Source organism: Thermobia domestica, chromosome 5 (assembly GCF_964235325.1).
Source record: "Thermobia domestica chromosome 5, izTheDome1.hap1.1, whole genome shotgun sequence".
Classification (NCBI taxonomy): Eukaryota; Metazoa; Arthropoda; class Insecta; order Zygentoma; family Lepismatidae; genus Thermobia; species Thermobia domestica.
This window is the reverse complement of record NC_137458.1, coordinates 307,387,007-307,410,786: the sequence shown is the minus strand read 5'-3', so window position 1 is coordinate 307,410,786 and position 23,780 is coordinate 307,387,007. Positions and strand designations below refer to the sequence as shown.

The window sequence follows — 23,780 nt, the reverse complement described above, 5'->3', positions numbered from 1 at the left end:
CGATGAAAACGGTTGCTCTGAATTAAAAGATGGGAAGAAAAAGGCTAAAAGAATAGGAAAAACAAAACTGCTGCTAAATAAGAGAAAATAAAAGATAAATAGAATAGAAAAATAGAAAATAAAACAATAAATAAATTAAAATATATAACAATAACAATATATAGAAACACAATAAAAGCTAACAGAAATTAAAAATGCAGCAGCAATAAAACAGTGGAAACACACTAAAACAGCTCAGAGAACGTGAGCAACCCCAGAAGCATAAACTAACTCAAGTACCCGGCGAACCATATCACTTGAATCCCCCAAAGCACGGGCAAGAGCAGAAGGCAATCTGAAACGTTTTCTGAGAGCTGAGTATTCAGGACATTCAACAAGAATGTGCTGAATACTCAGCGGGACTATACACTCCTCACATAGTAAAAATGATATGTTATATAGTAATTAAGTCTTAACTATACAATCCATATCTAATTTCAAAATTACTATACTAACTAAAATTACATATTCGTAAACTGTATGAATTACGATTACTTTTACGGCTTTAGAAGTTACATAAATCGCTTAATCGTATTGTGTTACATCTTGGTGAATTGTCAAATTCTTTTGTAATTTAGCTTCGCAATGTGATATAAACGGTTGACTATAAACGAAAGGTTCAATTTACAGTCAAACAAATAATAAGGTATACAAACACATTGTATATTTAGCTAAACAGAATATTGCCTCAACTGAATCCAAAACCATGTATTACTTTGAAGGTAGATTAACACAAATGTGTTTGAACATTATTTAATTTAGAGAGGACTAGCTCAGGAGAGTAATGCTCCCGGAAGTAGGAACGAAAAACGCAGTTCTGATTGGTTGGTGTTATCCATTTCTTGCCACGTTGCATTCAAATAGCAGAAATCAAACAATTGTTGTTATCGGTCTTCGTGGCCAATTGGGCTGGCGCTATATGCGATTAATAAAAACATCTTTTGGCGTGAGTTCAAACCCGGCCGGAGTAAAGTTTTTTTTTTACATTTTTACAATACTTTTAAAATTAAAATAATATGAAAATAATAGTTAAAAAAGTGATTTACTTACTTTTGTGCAGATAAGTAATAGTAGTAACAGGAACTGGTTAGAAGCCCCACAGAGCTCGTTTTGTTCCCCTTGTACTCCATGATATAGGGCTCGTTTTGTTTCCCTTGTACTCCGTGATATACATTTTGTGACCAACTTAAAACAACTGGCTAGTATAGCGCGTAAAACAGCTGGCTAGAGTAGCGCGCGAAAAAACGTACTTCCGGGAGTATTACTCTCCCGAGCGAGTCGTATTTAGAGAGAATCGTGTTAACTCAAAAAATTTCATAAACGAAGCAGTCAAAGATAGTTTAGGTACACAGTACAATGAGATAATCTACAGATGCTGTATTTTTAACAGCAAACATCTATAATCATACCTGGAGGCAACTGGCAACAATTCTGCTTTAAGTGTACTGGAATTAAGTATTCCTAAGTTGTTTCCATAGGCCTTTAAAGCTAGTTATATGTTGTTAAAATTCCTTTATTTTGAATTTAAAACTACTTTTAAAATAGCCTCATACCTTACAGATAATTCTTTCAAATACATTTTAATAGAAAAAAAATATTCGGATCCTTAATTTAGTTTCGAAATTCGACAATTCAATAATATTCTGATTTTAATTTAAATAAAAGAAATAAACACCTTTTTGAGACTATTTTTGTTTCAAAACTTGATCATTTTGAGCAACATTTGTAAGCGATATTTAAGGTAAACAAGATAGGGTTACGGGAACCAATTGTTCTTTACTCAGTTTTTGGCAATCGAGCTTTTGTGGTCCTAATGTTTATTTTACTATTGTATTATTAAACATCTCCTTTATCTAGGATACCAAACAATAACTTATACACTTCTTCAATCAAACTGAACACGGCTATTCTCTTACTGATAGTCCATTGATGGTACTAGAATGACCTCATTTTGGCAAATTTCACTTATCCAAATACACTATAATTGTTTTATTAATAATGCTTATTTCAAGTAATACAAATAATTTCAAAAACATTATGTGTTGCACCCAGTGGTGCTATTCTAATTTTTTAACAACCGGTTCTTTATACAGGGTGGTCAGGTATCAATGACGTAAAATTCGGGAGATGAATCTACAGGGAAAAACAACCAAAAAATGTCATATGAACATTGGGTGAATGCGGGTTCGTTTGGACGCTAGATGCGTCTGAAATGTCACCGGGTAAAAAGATATCAAAGGAAACCCCATTCGAAGAATCCAATTATGCATAAATGATAGCGAAAGATTGGGAGCTCCGGGGGGGCACAAAGAAAGTGAATGAAACATGGAGAAAAGTGAACAATTTACACTGAAAAATTGTAGGAGGGGTTGTTACTTGGAACATGAAGTAACAAATGTTAATGAACAAAGGCAACAATGCCTACACTGTAGGGACACTATGGGAATCGAAATGTAGGAATACAATATCCTTGTAACGGAGAGAAATACGAATGTCGGGTCAAAAGATATCAAAGGAAACCCCGTTCGAAGAATCAATTATGCATAAGTGATGACCAGTAGCGTAGCGTGGTATTCCGAAGTGGGAATGCCAAAGTTAGTCACTTGCGCAATACAATACTATTGCAATCAGCAACACATATCTATTCCGAGGGGAAGTATAGGGTTATGAAAAATTTAGTGGGAGGCCCCTTAATTGGTGGCCTAGTGGGACATACAGAAGCAAGTGCGTGGATTACGTTAGAAGCTAATAAGCAATTGTCTCAGCTTCTTCTTGCCACTACCGTTGTGACGAGAAAACTCGGCCCCACTGTTGTATAAACATTGTTTCCAGCATACTTCCCTTGGCTAGTTTCTTTCTTCCCATACCATACTTCAATCTTGTTCTGAAAAAGTCGCTCCTATAAATTTGTCAACTTGGGTCCGGAACTCAGGCCCCATTCGTGAATATGGGCCTGAGTATATACGTATATCATTTGAAGATACAAATAGAAAGTACTTAAACCAACTCTGGGGGCCTGTTTCTGCGTATGTATTTCGTTGTCAGATATCCAGATACTGAAGGCAGGGGAGCAAATCTGTCTTCAACATTCGGGGAACGAGTAAGACCGTTCCTATATATTTTTAAAAGCGATGTTCTAAATATTTATGAAGTTGAAAAACAATACTGTGGAGGATCAGGAGAGCAGAGATGTCTTCAACATTGGAAGGAGGGTAGATTTGAGGGAGGAGGGCATATCTGAGATTTATTTTGGGGGTAGGGGAGATGAGACAAATTACGGTAGACGAATCTGATTTCTGAGGTGAACCTGTTGTATATTATATAACAGGCATATCAGTATTACAAATCAGTGCCGTGAACACATTCTGTAATCTCAATACATGCATATTTACAAGTATAATTGATATGTTTCTACCTATGCATCCACAATGATCCACAATAAAATTTTTGGGACACTTGTTTTGTAATAATATAAATAATGACTTTCCCAAAAGTATGGAATAAAATAAACTATGTATGGCGCAACAATACTCTTATTTGAGCAAAATTATGATGATCACAATACAGGAATTAAACAAATAGTTGAAAATAACTAACAATAACTAATGACTAACAATAATTAATGACAATGAAATATTAAAGAATACGAATTTTCAAAAAATGAAACAAGTCAAGGTACATCAATTTAATCTCACTTTCCTTTGTGGCAGTCGGATACATATCATCACAATTTCAAATCGGATTATTGGTGAAAACAGTCCCCCGTGTTCCAAAATTGGAGGGACATGCCCCCTCATCTCTCCGGGATACGTGCCAGTGACTGAATGGCCCAAGCAATCTTTGCGAGAGGCGGGGAGTGCTGGCTCTCTTGACCTACCAGATCGGTGAAAATGAAAAATGAAATCTTTAGTTTTACGTCCCACGGTAATGCCGGTTAGACTAAAGGAGACGATGATGATGAAAAATGAATGAAATGGTGGAATGAAGAAAGTGGGAGGAAACGGGAGAACCCCGAGAAAACCCACGAGCACGGTGTTTGTCCACCACAAAGTCCACATGGCGCGAGCTGGGATCGTACCAGGGACCCCAAGCACGGGAGGTGAACGCTCTACCACTAAGACACCGCGCCCTCTCTACCAGATCGATGATCGTGATTCTACAGAATGCTTTATGTTTATGCTTATTTGTGTGAGAGCTCCCTCAAAGAGTTTCTGGCAACGCCTCTGGACATACTATGTATTTATGATGAAGATTAATAGTTTGTCTAATTACGATTACAATTACGATGCATTTAATTATGATTAAAGCATAACTATTCTTATACTACTATCTACATAACGGACATGCTTCAAAAAGACATTGACCTTTCTGTTTTGTTCTATCTCCTTGATAGCGCTCGTACGTTCTGTACAGAAACTATAGCTTAGTTCAAAATAGATAGAGTTGGAAATACCTGAATATGCCAGCGTATATCTAAAGCAAAATGTAGAGTTGCAAGGGAAGAGAAGAGTAAGAAAGGAAGTAGTTGGGCGTGCGCATTCAACAGAAAGCACACGAAAACCCCGATGATTGCAGAAGGCTTGGAAGCCCAAGGAACATAGCATACGACAAGAGGAAAGACAGAAAATGTGCATCTGAGTGACGCGCATGCGTAGGTTCCGCTTGTCACAGTAAGGCGAGACGGTGAGAGAGCGCATCCAGAAGGTTGCAGTGGGAATAATTGTGATAATAAGCAAACAATTTATATATAATGAAATACGTATTTTTTTTTCTTATTAACAGGGGATGCCGGTGCAACATAAATGTTCACATTAAATATAAAGCGAAATTTGTATAACACTTCGACAAGTTGTTTCATTATCCCCAGCTTAATATGTAAGGGAAAGAACCTAACCTTCTGAAGGTCAATTAGTGGGGAATCCAATATCTTCTGACATCAAAAGAAGTTTTACATCTTGTTCATGAAGTCGCAACTGCAGAATGCACAGTGAAGCACATACAAGCACCGTCTCTTGTCTTTGATACCCTTCAAGGCTACTAGAAGGATGCTACAGAGTTCAAACAGCCGATATGAAGATGTAGGGGCGAAGTGAATTAAATTCATAAAGGTATACACCATAGGATTTTTGAAATGCTCAACAATTAAAATATCATTCTACAAACGCTGATGAAAACGATACTTCTAATGCAACACATGTACGCAATATACACCGATAGCACAAAATCTTAGGGCAAGACAACTTCAGAGCATTACATTTGACTTGCATATAGTTTTTAAGGCGCTACCATAGCCATCTGTTTAAATATGGTCATAAAGAAGCAGGTGAAGTTAAATTTACATCGAAGTTCTACCACATGAGTATGACATATTATCATGGGAATCAAAGTGGAACTAAATGAGCCCTACGGGGCTTCTAACTTCTTTCGCTCGCTGACGCTCACTCAGCTATGTTTCGTAACTTAAGAAAATCATTTTTTATCACTAAAGTTGTGTGTGCAAAGTCTTTCCTCCTCCTGGTACCACCGACAACTTCCCCTTTCTATCTCCCGATAATCCATACAACACCTCGCTTTGTTAGGGCCCCACGTGTTAGTCCCGTGTTGGTTTATAATGTCATTGTTTACAAGAGCTATCAGAAATATCTACGTAGACGATGGAGAAAAGCACAATTTATGCATTACATATTACGTACAAGGAAAAACGTGTTTTATTTTCATCTTATTTGATTGAAAAAAGTGTTATGAAAATTTAAAAAAAACTTTCCTAGGGCCGGGTTTGAACCTACGTCAAAAGCAATTTTTATTACTAACTCGCTTGTTAGCACGCTCAGCTAGGGAGGTCTTCAGCATTTCGCCTTTGCTTTGTGCTATATCTATGCTACGTGGCGAGAAACATATAACTCCAACCAATCAGAATCGTGTATTTAGTTCCTATGGCTAGGGTGGAGCATGATTAAAATATATGCATTTTCTTATGTCCTATTTCATGTGCAATATCATCGCGAGCCTGTGATAACAAACGAAGTGAGAAGTTATGATCCAAAGTAAGTTTAAGGAATTTCTTTTGAATACCTTATGTAGCAATATTGTTAAACACTACTTTAAAGAAATCCGAGATATACAGAATCATGTAGTACAATTTCAATTTGACGAACTGTAGGAAAAAAAGAATAAAATGTATTTTACTTAGACTGGGCGTTCATAATACAATCATCATGTTACTGGGTAAATTAGAAGCAGGGGTTTGAAGATGGCGCCGGGTTTCTTCACAACTGGAGTATCATGCTCTTACAATTTTTCCATTTTTTGATTTAGAACATTATTTATTTTACAACATTATTTAGTTTTTTTACAACCTTTATACTTTACTACATCTTTTGTATATATCCTGCACCTCTAACCCCCGTGTATTTTTTTTTACATATACTGTTAAAACAAATCGACTTAGAACAGGCGAATTCGTCAATGATGGAACCCGCCATTTTATACAAATCTACTTTTTCAACAAGCATTTAAAACATATTTCGTGAAGTAGTCCTCAAGGCTCTAAGCCCCTAACTTTTTTTTTGTCTCCTATAAGGGAGGTAACTGGAGAGAAAATTAAGAGCGTTAATGCCAACTTTATGAGGATTTATTTCATGGTGAACCGAGGAATGCGGGATCCTGTGTAAGCGAATGCCAACGAGTAGCCCAAATGGTTAGCACATCGAGCATCCAGGGCGGGTGACGTGAGTGGATGCAGGTAAGTCGCGACAGGCGAATGTGGTGTGGCTGAGGTCCAGTAGTATGTATAGCTTTACTTGAATTTAAAATAAAATTAAGACTATATTTTTACGATTATGAAGTCCACTTCGGGTGTTAAGTGATCCTCTGTAATAGATCATATGGATAGGACGGAGGGATATGTTGAATTAAGCAAACAGTGTTGGTACAAAATGGAAGACTTCTCTCGAGTTTCAGAGATCAAATCGTAAATACGCCGATAGTTGTCAAAAGTGTAGTTAAGGTAGTCAGTGTGTTAGAGGTACGTCTCGTGAAACAGCATCCAAGGTCATAACCAGTTTCACCGAACCTTACTTAACCTCAAGCTCATATTATTAATCCTACATCACGTTCACTCGACCTCAAGTTCGCATCATTTTCACATTACGTGCTTTCTCAACGTCAAGATTAGAACATAACTTAGACCTCATTCTCATCATTTCGACATAACGCTAACATTACCAGTGTTATATCATGTTTATTCGACCTCAGTAGGATATCACGCTCATTTGTCCTCAGACTCACATCATCAATCTCACATCAAACTCACTGAACCTCACGCTCATAACAATCACCCAACCTCATTAGCCCAGAGTAGTAGAGAACATTGCGCAAGTTTATCAACTTAACTATCCGGAGTACACATTAATCGGGTAAATTTTGCCAAAGAAGATAAGGGGAATTCCTTTTGAAGTCATGTATACAATTTATGAGTATGTATATTTCTTCTTCTTCTTCTTCTTCTTTTTGATCAAAAGGCTTGACGGGGATTTGTAATTTTCAAATTATGACAACACCTATTAAGAAATTCTCACCAAATTTGCAATCTAAGCGAAATTTTGAAGACATTCTCACTGTTATGATCTGATACGATTTTACAAATGATTGTACTTCAGATTAAGTTATTTATCTTTCACTGCCAATTTAAGTTCACGCAAAATTTCAAATTGTTTATTGTGTATCTTTTACTCTGTCTGACTATGAATGTGTAGAAACTAGAATCATCATTACAACAATTTCTATTCTAGTTTGATTTTTTAACTTGAATGTATTATGCGTCCGTTTTGCTAACTTTCCTCCGTTCCGTAAATTTTGGACTGAAAAAACCGCTACATGCATATTATGATACATGTAGAGATGCAATAGAACCGATGTTTTGGGACGGAAGCTTTGTTTGCATAAAATGTCGGGTATTTGATAAGGAAAACGGAAATTTTAGCTTTTTTTCATGACATCTTACGACTATCTTGTTCAATTACCACTTTTCTTTCCCTGTAGTTAATTCTACAACTACGAAAGTGCATTTACAACACCCAGTACTTATGAGTCTTATGTTTAATCCCTGGACCGGCTCTCTTGAGTCATTTTCAACCTGGCATTGCAGATTCTACTTGCAAGTATAAGGTATGCAACCTGTATATCACGAGTGCCATCTTGGTTACCTGCAAGTTTATTGGTAAGAACCGGGAAGGTACACATCTTGATATGTGTGTTTAACGGGTTTCCTAAATTCAATCTCAACAGGCAAGGAAAACTTGCAGTTGTTACTCAGTAAATGTAATTGTGCAATCCAAATATCCCTAGTGCTCTTTTGTTGTGCATATTGTAGTTGTTACTTTGGAAATTTAAGTTATGTAACCTGCCTATTCCAAGTACTGTCTTGATTCCCTGGAAAGAACCGGTACACATCTTGATATATGTGCTTAACAGGTTTCCTAAATTCAATCCAGACAGGCAAAGAAAACTTACCACAAACAAAGAAACAGGCACAACTATTTACAGTGGCGAAGCATAATCCCACAAGTAGGCCCAACAAACTAAGAACACAAATAACATTTAATGTGTTATAAAATGTTTAAAATCATAGTCAGAATTCTATTTTTCTTATTGAGTTAAACAAAAAACTACCAAATCTATTTATTTTAAAATACTTTCTTAGCTGTATTTCTAACACTGTTTAGAGTTGACTTTACGTGCATATATACATAGTAGTTTTTGTTGTTATTTAACACGAAGGACTGAATATACTGTATAAGCAAAAGTAGACGGAAAGTAGTATATTACTATTATTATTATTATTATTATTATTATTATTATTATTATTATTATTATTATTATTATTATTATTATTATTATTATTTGGTCTAGGAATTAATTCGTGCGGTTGGTACGCACACATTGAAGCTGTAGTACAAACACAAAATACATAAATACCTTAAGAAAAATATTGTCCATCGCTAGCCACCACTTTCGCCCATCTGTCAGGCAATGTACGGATTCCGTGGCGAAAGAAGTCCTCATCCTTGGAAGCGATCCAGTCAGAGACCCATGTTTCGATATCTTCTGAAGAAGTAAACCGCTGTCCAATCAAATCGTTGTTCATGCAATCGAACAAGTAGTAGTCCGAAGGAGCAACGTCTGGTGAATACGGCGGGTGGGGTTAAACTTCCCATCCGACATTTTCTAAATAGGTTTTGACCGGTTTTGCGACATGTGGGCGAGCGTTATCATGTTGAACAATAAGTTTATCATGTCTGTTCTCCCATTCTGGTCGTGTTCTGGCCAGAGCTTGCTTCAAACGCATTAATTGTCGTCGATAACGTTCTCCATTCATAGTTTCGCCCGGTTGCAGCAGGTCATAGTACACCACACCTTTCATATCCCACCATATGCACAGCATAACCTTTGCACAGTGAATATCTCGTTTTGGTTGTGATGGACCTGGTTCACCTGGTTTCACCCAGGCCTTTTTTCGTTTAGGGTTCTACTAATGGATCCACTTCTCATCACCCGTAATAATTCGATGCAGAAACCCCTTTCTGCTCTGTCGTTGAAGCAGCAATTCGCAAATGGTTTTTCGTCTTTCAACGTCTCTGTCTTTCAATTCATGTGGAACCCAATGTGACATTTTTGAATCATTCCCATGGCTTTCAAGCGTTTGGAGACTGTTGTTTGATCAATGCCTAATGCTGCTGCAAGTTGTTCCTGCGTTTGACACGAATCCTGCTCGAGCAATGATGTCAATTCTTCGTCTTGAAATTTTTTTGGCTGTCCAGCTCGCTCTTGGTCTGCCAAGCCGAAATCACCACTTCTAAACCGTGCAAACCACTTCTGACACGTTCGCTCAGCTAGAGCATGGTCACCATACACTTCCACCAAAATACGATGACTTTCAGTCGCACTTTTCTGCATGTTAAAGTAATGCAGCAGGACACCCCGCAAAAACACTTTATCAGGCACAAATTGCGCCATGTTCACTTAACTACAAACTGGTGTTGTTGACGCTTTAATCCACTGCCCTATACTACGAACGATACGCGATGACAGGGGTTTGCAACACATGTGTGGATACACGGAACTGTGGGACGCTCCGTTCGTTGCGCCATCTCTTGTCCACCCGCACGAATTAATTCCTAGACCAAATATTATTCAACAAATATTTATATGAGGCAAACACGGAATATGTATTAATGGAATATTCCTATTTAGCTCCACTATAAATATCTTGATGTGAAGTTCATACTTTCTTCTGTCTGGAATTTGCATGGGGGATGAGGAGAACTAATAGAAATATATAATTCTACACAGGAACTTCTTCCCCTGTGTTAAGGAAATATTTTGTTACATATTAGCGTTAAAAAAAAGACGAATTCAACGCTAAAATAAACTCCCAGAGGCGAGCCTTCGCACCTTCCTAACAATGCGTGCAATTCCCAGCAATAATAGCTTCGCTTTCTGAGAAGCATAGCCCGTAAACCTGTCTTAGCGAACTGGTGAGGCTGAGACAGAAGGGACTCGCAGTGTTTCCAACCTACTATTTTGCTACCGAGAAACCGAGATATTCACTTTATTTTATAAGAAACCAAAGATAAAGAAAATATACGGTATAAAACAAGGTAGGCCAGGCCTCAGAGCCTCATAGTACGCTTCGCCACTGACCATTTTTGTTTTCGTATGTCTTGCCTACATTTTGTTATTAGTTTGCAAATCACTTTATTTTGTGCTTCAGAGAATTCAGTTTATAAAATCAAAACTATAAATAGTTATTTTGGGTTTGATGTTAGTTTAACATCATTATTTACGGAATCCCTTTTCTTACTGTTATACCGTGTAAAGAGTTTTTTTGGCATAAAATAATAACTTGTGAATAGCGTTTTAGATTTTCTGATTTTGAATTTTTAGCAGCCTCAATAAAAGTGTTACTGTTTTAGTTTATTCGAAAATTTTTAACGATAAATTAAAAATATATGCAGGTTTCATCATTTATAAGGTCCAATCATAATAATGGAGTAACCAAAACAGAGAAAAAACGAAACTTCGTACGAAACAATAAGGAGGGGACATTTTCACGTGCCAGAAACATTTAACAGTGTTGCCAACCCAGTATAAATTATGTTTTTCAAATGGCTGTATGTCTGATTGTAATATACGAGGCCTGTCTAAAAAGTATCCGACCTTAATTTTTTCCACGCAAAGTAGTGATTCTCAGGCGGCGCCACCGTGCACGGTGGAAGGAGGAACCTTAATGCGCATGCTTGAATTTTTTCATCGCGTTCGCGTGTGCCAGTCGTGAGCTGGTGGTCGCGAAGTGAGGTGCTGTTGGTAGTGTTCGTCGGATTTAGTGTTTCTCGCAAGATGACTGAACGAATTGAGCAAAGATACTGCATCAAATTCTGTCAAAGGCTGGGTGATTCTCAAAGCCAAACAATTCGTAAGATTCAGCAGGTGTTTGGAGAAAATGCGATGGGTGTAACACAAATTAAACAATGGTTCAACCGATTCAAAGATGGCCGCACATCAGTCGAGAGTGAGCAGCGTAGCGGCAGGCCCCAAACTGCTCGCAATGCAGCTATTGTTGAGCGGGTGCGAAATTTGGTGATGGCAGATCGCCGTTTGACAGTGCGGGAGATTGCAGAAGATGTTGGAGTGAGTAAAGATTCTGCACATGCAATTTTGCGTGACGATTTGAACATGAAACGAGTGGCTGCTAAATTTATACCCAAGTTGTTGTCTCAGGAACAAAAAGACACCCGTTTTGACGTTGCACAGGACCTTCTGGACACCACCAACACTGATCCTGGGTATCTGAATTCCGTGATAACTGAAGATGAGTCATGGGTGTACGGGTACGACCCAGAAACAAAACAACAATCGTCTCAATGGAAGCATCCCGATTCTCCAAGGCCGAAGAAAGCGCGGCAGGTGCGAAGCAAAATCAAGGTGTTGCTGACTGTTTTCTTCGATGCCCGTGGAATTGTGCATCACGAGTACGCACCGGAAGGACAAACAGTGACAAAGGAGTACTATCAAGATGTTCGCAGACGACTCCGTGACGCAGTCCGGCGCAAAAGACCAGACATGTGAACAGCGAAGAACTGGCATGTCCATCATGACAACGCCCCAGCACATTCATCCCAATTGATCCATACGTTCTTAGCCAAACATGGAATTACAACCGTTCGCCAATCTCCCTACTCTCCAGACCTGGCTCCTTGTGACTTCTGGTTGTTTCCAAAATTGAAGACGCCTCTGAAGGGATCCCGTTTTGAGAGTAGAGAAGACATAATGCGGAACACGACGACGGAGCTGAACAACATTCCAAAAGAAGACTTCCAGCGGTGTTTTAAGCAGTGGAAGGATCGGTGGGCTAAGTGTGTGGAAGCACAAGGGGCCTACTTTGAAGGGGATTAGGGTCCCAAATCTGTCAGGAATTCGCAACTATTTTTCTGGTCAAAGGTCGGATACTTTTTAGACAGCCCTCGTATTTCAAATTTTCATGTGAAACGAAAACTTGAAATACCACATCATTTATCATTTAGTGTTGCAAACTAAGGATGTTATAGTATCACAAACATCCAAAGTTTGGAAGCCTCTATTACATACAGCACAACGGAGATGAACAGGATAATGTACACTCATGTCCAAAATTAATATCGCATATCTATAACTGTCTTATTGTAAGAATATAATTTGATAATGATTTTGCAGGATACTTTTAATACTAATAGTACGTATATAATCAGGAAGTGTATATTTGTGGTAAATTTCATAAGAAAAGAATTATAAATACGAGAATTATAATGAGTAAAGTAAAATGTTGCTAAATAGACAAGAACATTTTATTTTCGTTTTATTGTTCTTATTTACTACTCTTTTGACATGAAATTTTCCACATACATGTCTTTGTCGATTATACACATACTAACATTATAAGAAATATCGGGCGAGTTCGTTATCAAATTATATTCCTAGAACAACGTATTTATAGACATGCGACAATAATTTTGGACATAAGTGTACATCGAAAGCACCTTAGCGTTGGACACCATAGTAATAGTATGACTTGTTTAGGAATGAATAGGAAAGAAATTGAAAGGGATTGAAAATTTGAGTTTTTTTTAAAGGGTTTATTTCGAATAAATGCTTGGAATAATATGATATCTAGTTACTTGTATCGCTTGCAATTGTCAAACAAACCACTTTGCCGTTTACAGCACTTTGATATCTTAAACCCTTCCGGATATATTATAAACATTGATGAATTTTGCAACACTATTTAAATATTGTAATTGCGAGAACTTGTAATTACAACTACTAAAAGCTTTTGTTGTAATGTTATAAAAGATAAGGAAAACAACAATCATTTTAAATATTTTCTACAAGTACGCCATTTTCAGCAGTGTTGCGAACTTCCATGACTTAAGTAAATGTCGACTTCTCTCTATCCGCCAATTTACTTTCTTGTATAGATAAAATAGAAAAGTGAAAATTTTTTCTTTTAAATAACAATAAGAAATGAGTAATATTTCTAGTTCTAATTATTCAGTTTAAAATCAATAATAACTATTATAAAATTTGGTACAGATTCAGGGAATCGTTTGTGGAGATTTCGATGGCGTGACACATTTGAACTGGTATTGAGAAGAGAACTTCCTTTTGATCTATTTTCGGAATATTCTCGCAAGGTAATGAAGTGTAATTAGGGAAAATGTTTTTTATGAGTAAACATGTTAAAACATATAACTACTTATCATGACGTTGTGTTGCTCCTTTGGATTATAAAGAAGTTATCATTGTAATAACTATGCTACGTGGGTTAATTGAGCTGAGCCAATCAAAGTTCGTATAGGCTTATTTTACGTGTTACTCAGCGTATATACCTTAAAAACTGAATAATTAACGAAATTCCAAATTTCCGGTGACAGGGAAGATTGATGACAAGGTTTACAAGTAACGTATCTTAGCTCACAGGCAATATTGACAGAAAATCTGTATTTGTCTAAATTGAAATTTGTAGTGCATACATGCATCGTATATATTTTAATCATGCTTGACCATAGCTATAGGTATTAAATATACGGTTCTGATTGTTTGGAGTTACTCGTTTCTCGCCACATAGCATACATATAGCAGAAAGCAAACGTCAGATGTTGCCGGCGCTCGTAACCGAGCGAGCTACTCATGAGAATCACTTTTGGCGTGGGTTCAAACCCGACGTACGGAAAGTTTTTTTTTAATTTTCATAATACCTTTTTCAATAAAATAAGATGAAAATAATACTAATTTTCGCTTGTACGTAACATATAATGCATACATTTTCCACAAACAACTTTATTGATAAACTAGTGATTTCCTTACGTCATGAAATATAGCTGAGCGAGCGAAGGGGATTAGAAGCCTCGCTGGGCTCCTTTTGTTCCACCTTGACCCCAATAATAATACGACGTGACATTACGTCACGCTCGGGTGGTTCAACTTCGATGTAAATATAACCTCACCTGCTTCCTTGTGACCAACTTAATACAGATGTCTAGGATCGAGCCCGAAACAAAATATGCACGCACATCAACAAAATACATGAGTGTATTGTTGATTCCACCATAATTTAGGATTCTAGATACAGTGTTAAATGATAATTCAACTCTTACCTACTTTTCAAATTGACGAGTAGGCACGAAATAAAGGGGAGATCTGTTGTCAAGTCTATCAGTTCTGTAATAACTTTATTATTTTATTTTTCACTAATAATTCGCATTGTCAATGAATATAAAAATAATTATTATTATAGATAACTCATCCCACGATTTAAGGAATTTTGGAAGCGACGCACAAAATCTAGAGCAGCCAATTGAGTCCACAAGTCTTGATTTTAAACGAGAAATGTTGATATACTGTGTTATAAAGTACTTATATACAGCGTATTTAGTAGTTTAAACGGCTAGGTTGGATATTGTGCTCCACTTAAAGTGCACAGTAGTGTATTATTCAACTTTCTTTTGCAATGTAATTGCAGATATTAGTCACTTCAGACGTTTGCAGTAGATATTAGGCATCGCAGTAACTTACAAACTATCGGAAACATGTGACCGTTCAGGCTTCCTTTTTTGACATGTAAAAAAAAAAAAAAAAAAAAAGGAATAAACCCATTAAAACAAGGGATGAGAGTATATAGTAGTTGCAGATTTGGGTTGTAGGGGGAAAAAACGTACATTTTATTTGAAACATTTTCTAGAACCCTGATAGGGGATAATGTAATCAATTGAGTCTAGTTTCACTAAGGTATCTTCAGTTAGGTTGGTTAGATACGAGTTTAACGTCTTTCTCAGCACCGAGACTATATAAGATGCAAACAGCCCATTTAAGGTGTAATTAGAACCACTGTAATCGGTTCTAATGTAAATATTCTCCCACCGGAAATCCAATATTCCATATGCAGACATTATCTTATTTGTTAGTTGCTTTTACTTGAAATAATTTATATAATATGAAAATAACAACTAAATATACGTTGTACTGTAAGTCAAACATCATAAAAGTGTCATTTTTCGTATGCAAAAATAGCCACCCCCGAAAAATGACTTTTCTCCTACTTTGCGCCTCTAAGAAACTAAAGCTCACATCGTCACTGTGCCTGCTACATTGATATTACACAGTTCGGTTACAACCAAGTCCGTATTTATAAATCGGGCAACATACGTCGGGGCGACATTTTTTTTTAGATCAATTCCTTTTTAATACTTTAGTTGTTAAAATTACAGAAATGTGGGGGCAAACTTTGACGCTGAGTGGACATTATTTTCTAATGGTCCGAGGCGGCAAAAATATTAAGCCTTAGAATTAATGGGTATTTTAGGCGAAAATTGAATATTTTTACTTATTCAAGTATATTTTGGTTCATAATTGTAGTAGGACAATACTTTATACGTCGTTTGATTCGTCTGAGACCATGATTTCATATTCCGTAACGATCAAGACTCATATGAGGTTCCTTAAGTAACCAGTGTTGGGAAATAGGAAAAGTAGCGAAAATTCGCGTATTTTTACGCAAAAAACCATTGTAAAAATGGCTGGCAACACTGATTTCATGCTGTAGAAAAATATTGGAAAATGTTTGTTGGACTATTGCCAATATATCCTGCAAGTATCGCAAACTACTAGCGATCACGTACTAAAAAAATACGTAAAACCCTGATATTATAGGGTAAATAGGGTTATTTTTGCACATAAATTATGTTGCATTTAATGCTTATGTGTAACTCGAGATACTGTAGCAGGGTAGCCTAATAGCTGATACCTTGTTGGATTTGCCAGGGGCCATGCTTTCATATTCCGTAACATCGAGACAGATATGAGGTCTCTGAGGAAAGCAGTGCTGCCAAAGTAGCGAAAAACCACTTATCGTTACGAAAAAAACATACAAAAAACCAGGAGCGTCATTTCAGGTTTTGCTTGGAGGGGGCAAGATCCCATGATATAAGTAAAATTTCGCATTTTTCACAGATTTACTACCATTTTATTGATAAGATCTATATAAATCTCATACTCAGAGGGGGGCAATTGCCCCTCCCTGCCCTCCCTAAATGACGCCCCTGCAAAAAACAAATGGTTGGCAACACAACGATTACTTATTTTTCAGCTTGATATCACTGAAAATAGAAGATAAACATGGCTGTGTCGTAAAACGATTGCTAACTGAACGTCCTCATGTATATTGCTGCTTTGATCTGCGTAAAAAAGCCTGTGTGTAAGAAATGCGTCACAGGTTTAGTTTTAGCTAATCAACAATGACCTTTTCGGCCTTGTAAACTACAAATTCAGAGGGACGGAGGAGACGGGGCTGGGGTCCTTGGGTTCAAGGGTGAAAATGTGTTCTTACCCGTGAAGAGGGGCAAAGAATGTCTTTTTTCTTCATTTCTTGTTTGTTTTCTTTTCGCTAGTTAGAAGGGTGAAAAACAAATTACATTACACTTGTTTTTTCTAAAACCTTCCTTCGATAGATAAGGTTATAGAAGAACTGTAATGGTTATATTCTCTTTTGTAGGTGAAAGCCAACGACAGGATGTCACGAAAAACATACACATAACACGAATCTGAGCTCAAATGCATTCAACCTTTGTTATGAAAAATATGCCTATAATTATTTTTGGGATAAATTCGTATTGCTGGCAACACTGCGAAGGTTATTGAAATACAAAAAAAAATCTATTTGATGAGAAGAAACCAACGAAACGTTCGTCCTGCCATTACAACCTGCGCAATAAATTCTAGAGTTTATGTCGTCACTGCGCCGACATATTCTAATTGTTAAATATTGCCCTGGTTACAACAACACTATTTCTACTGTAATCCATTCCTAATAATTTTCTTTCTATAATAGATAATTGTATTCTGCTATATCAAGATGAAAGATGAGGGCACGGTGTCCGAGTGGCAGAGCGCTTACCTCTGACGCGTGAGGTCCCTTGTTCGATACATGGCCAACACAATTTGTGGTGGACAACATCGTGTGTATGGACTTTCTCAGGGTACTCCCACTTCCTCCTGCATCGATTCTTACAACATCATCCACCTGCCTTCTTTCGTCATTCATCTTCCTTACCCTAAAAGGCATAACTGTTAGACCTTAAACTGAAAGATTTTATTTCATTTTCTGACAAACAGAATGGGAGTTGGTGAGGAGGCGATAATACTGAAATAATTTTTTGGAGGACCAAACTTCAAAACGTGTGTACCAAACTTCTATTTTCATAATAAGACAAATATATCATTATCCACTACCAGCGTCTCTCCTCTTAAGTTAATTCGTTCACTTATTCAAAGGTATAGGCATATCAAACGAATCCCCTTAGGCCTTAGAAGACCATGAGTTAATTTCAGGTATTTAATTTCCCTTGCAGTGCTGCCTTGGTCTCATTTACTAGCACATCATCCGCAAATTGCATATTCCGAGGCACTAACTCTTGGATATTCTTTGTAGTCTCATCCATCGCAATTGCAAAAAAGTATGGGCTAAGACAAGACCCCTGATGAAATCCCACTTTAACTGTGAACTCTTCTATTATTCCACACGCGCTCCTTACATATGTCCTGCGTCTAGCATCCGTATCTTGAACTATACTGATCTATGTGTTCGGAACACATCTGCTTCTTCAGTGCCAGCAAATAAGATCCTGTGGCACTCTATCACACGCTTTTTCTAGATCGATGAAAATTATGCGGAGGGACTTCTGTACATTCCCATTATCATGCTAAGTAGAATATATTGCATCCGTTGTCGACTGTCCTGGTATTGAAGCAAATTGGTTCCCAATTCGACGATACTGAATTAAACATGAAGCATGGATTAATCACATTAGAATAAAAAGATTATAGATAAAATACAAATGTGAACTGAACCCATTAAGTACAATGCCCATAATGGTCCCAAAAACAATATACTTAAATGTCATGTGTCAAATACCAACAACTCAAGTGAACTAGTGAATCATGGAATGGACCAAGCCATGGCCTTCTATATATGTATCATGAGAAGGCTGTGACCAAGCCCAAACGAACTGTAAAAAGTTTATAACACTACACTACATTTATGACAATAATTTTTCTACTTTTTCAACTTCATAATTTTTAAAGGGAGGCAACTTCATATTTTTCTAACGGGCTCAAATATTAATGCTTGTCTTTCCAGGAAATTTCCAAGTTGCAGCGTTGTTTATAAAACCATATTCAAAGTTGCTATAGCTGCAAAACCTAAAACGCCACGTTGATTAGAGTGAAAACATTATTTTAGACTATACTAGTTACGTATTTCGAAATTCGTAATTTTGTTTGTTTGCCTTATAATTAGACAACGTCTGACTAGGAAAAAAGCATACAGAATACAACAGTTTACAATTCAATTGAATATACATATACTAAACGCAATACAAGTTATGCATATTACTTCGCGCATATTCGATTTGCACGCAGCAGACATTTCCTCTTCCACTGATGGTGTACAAGTTATATTATCATATTTCATAATGGACTGAATCCAATCAACGAACACCTTTACCCTGGTATACACGTTAGGAGAATTTACCTGGGCACAACCAATGCCTTTCGAAACAACGCCTACAACCCTGTAATCACAAAATAAAGGCCCACCGGAGTCTCCAACACAAGGGCCTTTTTCTTCTTCACTATGAAGTGTGCACACAGTACGATGAGCTAGAATTGGATACCTGTACAATTTTGAACATTGTTCTCCGGTGATGATAGGTGAATCAAGTTCCATAAGAACTTTCGCTTGCTGAAACTTCCTGTTAATAACACCCCAACCAACTGTTTTGCAAGTATAATTCGGTGGAAACTCATCTCGAAAATCGTTACAAGGCAATGCAGCTATTCGCAATTTCTTGAAATTTTTAAATTTCAGTTCAAGAAGAGCTATATCATTAAACAGATTTACAGTATTATACTCCGGATGAACATACACATTTTTAACTTGTGTAATCTGTGCTTCTGTCGTCGAAAGGAACTCTTTTACACCCGCCACCACTTCTACATCATTAGCACTGACAATGTTTTTAGAATTATCGACCAAACAGTGGGCTGCAGTAAGAACCCAGTTGTTGGCTATAATCGATCCAGCACAATGTCTACGAGTTATAATACTTAGCCAAACTTTAATGTGTACAACATATTTATATTTTCTAAAGTCTGCAGGAACCCCACCAAGCATTCTCGCATTCTCGCTACCACAAGAACAAACCTTAAAATATATCCATAACAGTAAGAAGTACTGTAACATTTTCGGCATTATATGATATTATGGAAAAACAGAACCACAACTATCATTACGAACTGTGGAAATCAGCAAACCACAACTATCATTACGAACTTGGCGTGTATTATGAATTAAATGTGAGTTATTATGAAGATACAAAAGAAACTTATTTATAAAACATTTCAATTCAACACATTCAGAGAAAACTTCCCAACATTAACAAAATAGAGCAAAAGTGTACACTAAAAACAAGGTATAGACCAAGACATTATATTCTTCTTAAAAAAGTGGTTTAATATATATGTTGTCGCAGCTATCAAACAAAGTCGACTTTATCACTAATATTAATTAATAATGAAAATTGATTTAGATAATTGTTTCAAAATAGCCCGCCCACATTGACGAATGGCGTGTTTCAAGTAAAGTTGTCGTGCAGTTTTACTGTACGGATCCACACAGAAATTCACAGAAAACATACTTCTTTCTTTCTGGTTTCATTTTCTGTACGGTAATAGTATACATGACAACCCCCTGATCTGCGTTTCTTCTGTGTCCTATTACAACTTCTACATGAAATGCCATAAATTTTCTACGTAGTGCAATAGTAAGAAGTATCCATGTGCACAAGACATGCGATATGCGTTAACCCCCCCCCCCTTCACACACACACATAGTCATAGATAAAGTACAAGGGCACTATACATGCAGATATAAAGTACAGGTACGTTCTTTTTTTATTTTCGTATTAGTCGATTAGTAAATAAAAGTCGCTTTGTTACCCGCTTTGTAAGTTCGTACATCAGGGGCGTCATTTAGGGGGGCAGGAGGGGGCAATTGCCCCCCCCCCAAGAGTTTGAGGAATACATATACTTTAATGTATTGTCTACTAATATACTAATACAAAACGTGAAAGTGTTATGTCGGTGGTGTTCTTGCCCCCCTCAAGCAAAGTCTGAAATGACGCCCCTGTCGTACATACTCAATGAATAATTCCTAAAAATATGAGCGTCCTGCTCCTTCGGGCACTGATGCAGCTTCATGTATACTGTACCTTCAGCAATCATTTTCGAGGTCTGGTTTTGCATTCTCCGATGCAGGTTCACTTTAACAGGCCTTCTGCAGAACGCGTATTTTCGAAATACACTGAACTCTAGCCATAAGGCATTGTGAACGGGTAACGCTTGGCAACAATGTAGAAAAAATAAATGAAGTCTATATCACAAGCCTGTTGGTGACATCACATTACCTACATATAGCACAAAGTAAACCCGACATGCTATAGGCCCTCGTAGCCGAGTGAGCTAGCCTAACATACCAGTAAGGAAAATCGTTGTTGGCGTGGGTTCAAACCCTTTCTGCGGAAAGTTTTTTTATTATATTTTAAAATTTTTCTTCTTCACTTGAAATAAGATTAAAAATAATATTCAGAAAGTGATTTAACGATTATTTTTTAAAGTTTTCATTAAACTTCTTTCATTAAAATAAAATAAAATGAAATCTTTGTTTTACGTCCCACAGTTATGCCGGTTAGGCTAAAGGAGACGGTGATAATGAGAAAGAGTGAAATGGTGGAATGAAGAAAGTGGGAGGAAACGGGAGAACCCCGAGAAAACCCACGAGCACGGTGTTTGTCCACCACAAAGTCCGTACGGCGCGAGCTGGAATCGAACCAGGGACCCCAAGCACCGGAGGTGAACGCTCTAACACTGAGCCACCGCGCCCCCTTCATTAAAATAAGTTTGCCCTTGTACTCATACAGATCCATAGCAAAAGAAGTAATAGTAATAGTAGTAGTAAAAGTAAAAGTAGTAGTAGTAGTAGTAGGAACGGGTTAAAATGCAATTCAGCATTCATTTGTTTCCGTGCGATGTTGCCAAACGTAATGCTTTCTGGCTAGGGCTGAGTGTATTTCGAAAATATGCCTGCAGAACAGCAAGCTACGTTTAGTTTTACTATACGGATCCATACTATAAGTAGTAGTAGTAGGAGGAATAGGAGTAGGAGTAAGTAGTAGTAGGAATGAGCACTACGAGGAGTAAAAGTAGGTGTAGTAGTAATAGGAGGAGGAGGAGAAGGAGTAAGCAGTAGTTGTAGTAGTAGTAAGAGTACAGTAGTAGTGGTAGGAATAGGAGTAAAAGTAAGTAGTAGTATGAGTAGGATCGGGTAGTAGTAGTGGAAACGGATTAAAAGCCCCGCAGGGGTTAGTTCGGTTCTGTTCTCGACATAAAATGGTGAAATTATAGGGTTGCGAAAAATTTATGGCAGCTTATGGGAGATTACGTGCATTTCACATTCGAATTTAATTTGTAAATTTCCACGCAAATACGCATCTCAGAGGTAAGTACACACTATATTTCCATTACTTGTACACTACTCTAAAAAAATTTGAAATTTCTTCTGTAAATTTTGTAGAGGATATCAGGCTAAGCGCCTATTTTGAATTCTCCCTGTATGTAGTTATTTTGTTTTTCAAACAAGAAATTGTAATTATTAAATAATAAAGAAGAGACTTCCCTATGTTGTCACCTCATCCCAATACAAATTCATGCTTACCATTCTCTTCCTAGTTTCCGTAACTTCACCAAAACAAACTCAGCCACGCCGTTTCAGCAATTAAACTTCCCTATTGACCAAGATAATTGTGATGAGCTAGTCATCCACGTGCGGAGCACCAGGAAGAAGCGAAAGCTAGGAAGTAGAACAAAACCAGGGGACACGGAACCCTCGGTGTGAGAAGTGTGTGACAGGAGCCGCCAGAAACACACTTTGGACCCCTATTCAGAAGAGTCGTCGTAGCAGCAATTGAGAGACGGTCGGCACGCCTGGGCCCTCACCATCCACTGCATGACAGAGGTGTCATTCCGAAGAGGCCAGGACATCTGGAAGCTGTTGCCCTGAGGTCGAGAGGTTCTTCACTCTCGAACGTGAGGTCCGGGATCGATACCAGACGGAAACACTCAACGGATTGGAGGATAAGGCTTCACCCGATAATTGAAGAGGCTCATCTTATCGAAATGGCTGAGGTACAGTAAAACCCTTTCCTTTCCTAACCTTTGCGTCTCTGTGATTTCTTCTATTAGAAAACATGCATTTCATTTCATTCATCCCCAATTAATTACTTCAGCGCTGTACTGCTCAGATCCCCACGTACTTTCTCTCTTGCCATGCGAAGTGCTATCCCCACATTCTTTCAGTAAAGAACTGAGAATTGAGCAAATAACTGTGGTTGTAACCCCACAGGACAGTACAGCAAGAATTTTATAAATTTATGGATCCGTATAGTAAAACTGCACCAAAGTTGTTATTAATTAAAGTGTTGGACGCAAGAACCAGATAAGTCCACCAGATAAACCCACCGCCCCCTAGAAGTCCGTCCTGGATCCCCCCTGAGAACACCAAAAGGGACAAAATAATTTTACGCCGAATGTATGAGACCTTAATATAAAATTCAACTCGACAAATAATTGCGACTCAATAATTTCTGGAGATTTTATGATTCGAATTATTAAAGAATCAAATTAGGGCTGTATATTATTAGGGTTATTTAATTTTAATTATGAATAACAAGTGCAGATTAATAATATGGTGGCCAATGGATGAAATAGTTTAACATCCCTGTTCTTGGTACTATTTTGAAACTATATATAACTGAAATGCCATCCTATCATTGGGGATTAGGATTACCAGGTTTTTCAGAGAGAAAAGGAGATTTTACGGTTTTAGGGAAAGAAAAAAAATATATATATAATTTATTCAGAATTTATGTACAACAAACACAAGGATTACATGGTTTCATAATAAAAAGTAGGACAACTAATTAGAAACTAGATTAATTTAATTAAAAATCATTGCAACACAAGAGACTTCAAGAAGCATATTACAATTCTCGGTAGGAGGTCATGTAGACTGTTGTTTAAAATTAAGAATTCCACAT

At 37.3% G+C, this 23,780-nt stretch overlaps 2 protein-coding genes across 2 annotated transcripts in view; both read right to left on the bottom strand.

Annotated features, from left to right (window-relative positions):
- Window positions 1–23,780, bottom strand: part of LOC145686773 (uncharacterized) — a 453,410-nt gene that overhangs the window by 196,674 nt on the left and 232,956 nt on the right. The window lies entirely within an intron of this gene.
- LOC145684943 (anionic trypsin-like) lies at window positions 18,915–20,229 on the bottom strand. Its single transcript, XM_081757296.1, has one exon. The coding sequence runs from the start codon at window positions 19,877–19,879 to the stop codon at window positions 18,974–18,976; it is 906 nt and encodes a 301-aa protein (XP_081613422.1). The 5' UTR covers window positions 19,880–20,229; the 3' UTR covers window positions 18,915–18,973.

Bases quoted from the DNA above. Each gene is read 5' to 3' on its own strand.
- LOC145684943 (XM_081757296.1), bottom strand. From the start codon at position 19,879: ATGCCGAAAATGTTACAGTACTTCTTACTGTTATGGATATATTTTAAG.